We start from the raw sequence: 5,445 nt of genomic DNA, 5'->3' as shown, positions 1-5,445 counted from the left end.
TAGTTATGAATATTTAAAATTAAAAAGTTCCAACCTGATCTAGGTCTGTTTCTAGTGACAGGCTTTGCCTCCGCGTTGCCTATTTTAGTGGTGTCCTCGACGGAACGGGAGGCGCAGGGGGCGCGGAGGGCGGTGACCGCCTTGCTGCGCGAACTAAAAGTCGCCTTAAAAAAGTTGGCCGATAGCCGCCTGCGCACTCCTTGGAGGCTAGAATTGGTAGCTCGATTTGACTCGCTGCGAGGTTGTCTAGAGAGAAAACAAAAAAATTGTCAGGGGACACCCGGGTTTGAACCGGGGACCTCTCGATCTGCAGTCGAATGCTCTACCACTGAGCTATATCCCCTTCGCACACGCGTTTGAAATTATATCACTTGTTAAAATTTTTAAAAATTATGATTAACCATTACATTAATTTTAAAATTATACAAAAAAAATGTCGTCTATTACTTTAATTATAAAAATATATCATGCTTAAAATCTATATATTCACAAGTTTAGAAAAATCAACACAACTTACTGTATGTTGATATCAGCAGGCACTCTCGGCGCCTTCTGCTGCATAACCTCCTCGATCTACAAACAATTACATTGTTATTACACTAATTTTAACTATTTTAGCGTGTATTATTGTTGGCTATTACATTGGACAGAGATGTAGACGGGAATTTGACAGTACTGCGACCACCTACCATAAGTGGGTATTGTAACGAGAAAATATATAAAAGTCTGTACAAAGTACAGTCCGCAAGGAGTGCAGCGCCGCGTGTCGTCGCGTCGCGGCCGCCGGACGGTTATCGCCTCAAATGTCACTATCATTATTGATTACTGTTTGTGATTACCACGATAAATTTATATTCTCTTGTCCTTCGTACACCTGCCCACATCTTCACTTCTATCTGGTGTAAAAAAAAAACAATATTTCAGAAGAATATTATTAGACAATCTCAACAATATTTGACCTGTGCAGCAGTTTATACATTAATACATATATAGCTTAAAGTTAATATTACATTCTCTACTTAACTTGTCTAACTGTCTAGTTGGGTCACAATTTAGCATATAAATGACACTGACAATTTTTGTCATATTTTTTATTTCTGAGTCCGAAATAAAACCTATAATAAAAAATAAAGCCAGCTATAATAAGAGATGTTATAGTGCTTATATTTATACAAGTATAGTATGTGCTGAATACTATGTGCAATGAATATAATACATCATACTAAGGTAGTTAACATCGATTATAACTGACTCGATGATATAAACTGTGTTGTTTTAAACAAATCTTCATACAAACTCTTGTGTGTTTCGTGAGAGCGCCATCTACACCAATATGCAAATACTAACATACGTCCTGGCGCCATCAGAGGCATAGTGTATCTTTGTCGCAAGGAGGCGCTTTGCTTTAGATAGTGTGACCTTGACCTGGGAGGCAGCCGCCGCGCCAGGACCGCGCCAGACCGCACCACCACTGCCTTATCGCATGTGACGTCACACGCGACACACTAACATTAGATAGCTATTTATGTTACACGTTAACTTTTTATTAGAAACTCAACAGCTGTTAACTGTTGTCCACATTCGATCAATCTTATCATCGTGGTGAGTTCGGCGCGCTATGGTACTGAGGTATAATTCCACCACACATATGTGTTTTATTGACATGGGAACGACCAGAGCGTGGTATGGCGTGGTACGGCGGGTGAGGTGGCTAGCAAGCTGTCCAGCGCCACCCACGCGTCGGCCGCTGGCTCACAGCATAACTTTACCCAACAAGAACCGGCCGCAGTCGACGCCACTCGATGCGACGTCGCAATGACGCCGCTCACTTTCCTTTTTATATCGAGGCAACAAAAAAGCAACACATAAGCAGTTAAGATATTTGCATCTGTGTGTGGTTTATAGTTTACTTTTTATTTCTGAGAAGATTTGTAAAAACGAATATTTTTGGCGCTAAAAAATACTAACGTTAGAACGACTTCGAAGATTTTTATTTATTTATACAATTTACACTCCATAACGAACAAAACAAACTAAATATATGCAAAAGAGAATTTCAAGTTTCAAGGTGTACATTATGTTACGCAACAGCTTGCGATATCCTACGCGAACTTACTCATATGGAAATAGATTTATTATGTTTTATAAGTTTGCTAAGTAATCAGCAGGGCGCGGAGTGTGGGCGACTCTCCTGCTGCTGGCACTTCATTATAACCAAGTTGTCGTCAGTTCACATACGACACCACCGAGGACAACTGAGTCCTAAACGAATGTAGAGATGGCGAGGGCTCAGTCAATCGCGCCAGTTGACAGACTTTACAAACATCTATGATTTTCTTCGTATGAACGTTGGATTAATTTTAAAATCGAAATATCGTACATGGCGGGGATAGAAGCAGGAACTGCAGATTACAAGTGTCAAGCGCTAAACCCCTGAATGACGGGCTCTTGGTCGGAGAAAGCTCTTGCATTTGCATTCACACTACACACCACGGTCGCAACGGAGCTAACAGGAGAAGTGATCCTAGTTACGTTCTGCATCTTGTGAACGAATGTTTTAGCCTGGTCGCAGTTCCCCAGCAGACTCCTGAGACCGCCCCGCTGCCGACACAGCCGCTCTAATGTACGACCACAAGCTCACTGCACCTAGTATAAGGCGGCAGCAGGTGACGGTGACATCGTTATCACAATTCTCTAAAATTCAGATTCGGTAGGATTTTCTACACGCACCACACATACCATAAAAGTGTAAACTTGATAACGGTATCTAACCTGTCGGAGCCTCCAGCGGGAAGTATCACAATTGGTGCAGGATTATTAATTTAATATTCGTCGGCGCAACACTCGGCAATTTGAATCTGTTTGTTGTTTGTCAATGAACTTTTACAATTTGCAGAAACGTATGCAGTGCGGCGCGCGACAGTTTCGGCAAGCGATTCGCGAACGACTGACACAATCACAAAGCACAGCTCCACTTCACTTATCAGTCTCAACGGTGGGCTTCCACTGCCGATGCAAACATAAAATAAAAAAAATAAATTATGTTAACTCCCCATCATATTCTCAGAAAAAACTGAGATAACAAATGTATTTTGAACGAATGTTCTGGTAGTGGAATGCCACGCGATAGTGTTGATAAAAGACTATAGTGCCGTGAATAGCAGCGTAAAGATTTTTGTAGTCACATGCCGCGGCAAAGGGCGGCGGAGAATGCTAAGACCCCGCAGGAGACGGGGTCTGAGTTGAGTCTGAGGAGTGTGATGCTGGCTGCCCGTATCTAATGCTCTTTCCTTTCCAGCTCTGTTCTAAAAGGAAAAATAGATTGTTTTCATCGGCTAATAAAAAAAGTATAAGCAGATTGCGCCGGGTCCTCTCCGCCCGCCGCAGACCCCGTCCCGCCCACGAGCCCAGTCTGCCGCCTCATGTGACGTAACTACTACATTTGACAAGTTAAGGAATAAGGCTTGTTGTATGTCAACATGTGCGAGTATTTCGGTTTTCTTATTTAATTGTGAACTCATATTCGCTGATTTTAGACTCGACGACAGGATACGGCTTTCAGATATGTATTAGACTGATATGATGCACCATTTATATGTATTTTTATCTTATTCTACACTATTATTATTTTATCTGTGTCTTATTTACATACTAGCTGTTGCCCACGACTTCGTCCGTGCAAAATTAAGATAAAAAAAGATAAAACACAAATACACCATCTTGCCGAAATCTGGTAATTTTCTTTTGATATTGCAAACAGACACTCCAATTTAATTACATGTAAAAACTAAAAAGTTTAAAAACGACAGTTTCAAAACAGTATTGATTTACAGATTACAGATTAACGAGATCGGAAACACAAAGGCGCCGGCGGCCTCTCATTTACGGATCCTTTCATCGTCAGAGTTCCGTTCGTTTCCGACATCATAATTTAATTGCCTCATCGCGTTCACATTAAATATCCACGGACACTTCCGAATAAAAATAACGAGGATAACGTCGTGCTCTTGCTGCCATTATTCCCATCATTTCGGATTATAATCATAAGCAAATAACTACATCTCAAACGAGGCTTCTCGATATCTAATTTCATGTTTATGTTACAGTACTCGATATGATAATAATTTATCCAAGGACAAACATTGATTTTTACATGTTTGGATAGAAAAAAATGTGCATATGCTTACCCATCTGTAGCGCCATCTCGCGTCACTCGCACCAACTCACGATACAAAGTAATTGTTCAGATGACGTCACAGTACCTACATAGCAACTCTACGCCACTGTTATTATTTCGAATTCAAGAATCAGTTTCAGATTCCATTCGACGCGAATTAAATTGATTACAAAATTTAATTATAGATCGAGGTTCACGTTTTGCAGCTTCACCCTCTCCACCAATTTATATTTCAACTAAATTGTATATGTACCATGCTTTATACCCGATTCAAAGATGACACCAGACAATATATTATTCTTCCGTACTCGTTTATAAATATCAGGATAAGCCACAGAAAACTGCAGTACCCAACAATATAGTACGCAGTGCACCACTTGCACTCAACTGCGCTACGTCGCTGCTCCCTGCAGCGCGCGCGGTCGATACACAGCCGCCGCTACCCGCCGCCTGCCCGCAGCGCGCACACCTACCCCCGTCTCGTATTCACTTACTGCGTTTTTGTTTTCAAAATCGTTAATTGCGAATCATATTCACAACAAATAAACAATCACAATGTACGTGATAAAAGTGTCTAAGTGAGGCGTCACTCCGCGTGTCCTCCGCGCGACTGCGACTGACTGCCGACTGCCGACTGCCGGCGCAGTGCGCGGAGGGCGGGTGCCACCCCTCACGACAGCTGACAAGGGAAGGGTGGTGTAATAATGATAATGAAACCACGCGTTCATTTTATACAAACTTTATTTAAACCATATTTAAAAAATAAAGTCTACAGCAATCTTTCGCATTAGAACTAATGTGTATAGTAATAAATTTTGTTTCATTTTCAATTAGTTAAATCGCTGCGACCGACGACGCGGTCCCAAGCAAGGCATTCACTTTACCCTTCGATACAACTTTGTATGCACAACTCCCCTCAGTCGAGGACGTGATAGCTATAACGATGACCCCCCCCTCTCCTCACTCCAAATTCACTAAACCTTTACATAATTGTCTTAACAAATTATATTAAATCATCTTTTATAGCTAAAGTACGCAGCATAAAATTTATTTCAATAAAAATACATTACATCTCGCTTTATCAAAGAACACTTTTACCTATGTTATTATTTGCTGTCGGTAACAAATGAGGCACATTGTTTACTTCGCAATATTCTTCCGAAGTAGGAATACACACCGCGGTCGTGTCATACATGACACCCGCCACTGCAGAGCCAATGTTGTGGAACACAAGATGTGCCACAACAGGCCACTGTGGCATGCGGCTA

General features: G+C 41.4%; 2 protein-coding genes and 1 non-coding gene across 3 annotated transcripts in view; all 3 read right to left on the bottom strand.

The window, feature by feature from the left end:
• LOC106109567 overlaps window positions 1-1,018 on the bottom strand; it is a 4,294-nt gene extending 3,276 nt beyond the window's left edge. The window contains exons 1-3 of the mRNA XM_013291128.1: window positions 840-1,018; window positions 518-573; window positions 35-246 (exon numbers count right to left, since the gene is read on the bottom strand). Coding sequence (XP_013146582.1) covers window positions 35-246; window positions 518-573; window positions 840-884 — 313 coding nt within the window. The 5' untranslated portion in view covers window positions 885-1,018. The remainder of the gene's footprint in view (window positions 1-34; window positions 247-517; window positions 574-839) is intronic.
• Trnac-gca lies at window positions 272-343 on the bottom strand. Its single transcript has one exon. It is a non-coding gene; the product is annotated as a tRNA-Cys (tRNA).
• A 1,400-nt stretch (window positions 1,019-2,418) lies between the features above and the next one.
• Window positions 2,419-5,445, bottom strand: part of LOC106109566 (protein phosphatase 1D) — an 8,024-nt gene continuing 4,997 nt past the window's right edge. Inside the window, exon 5 of the mRNA XM_013291127.1 lies at window positions 2,419-2,601. Within this exon, the coding sequence (XP_013146581.1) occupies window positions 2,419-2,601 (183 nt within the window). The remainder of the gene's footprint in view (window positions 2,602-5,445) is intronic.

The sequence above is a fragment of the Papilio polytes genome, unplaced genomic scaffold (genome assembly GCF_000836215.1).
Source record: "Papilio polytes unplaced genomic scaffold, Ppol_1.0 DF821178.1, whole genome shotgun sequence".
Taxonomy (NCBI): Eukaryota; Metazoa; Arthropoda; class Insecta; order Lepidoptera; family Papilionidae; genus Papilio; species Papilio polytes.
Note: the sequence above shows the minus strand (reverse complement) of the source record. Positions and strands in the feature narration are given on the sequence as shown.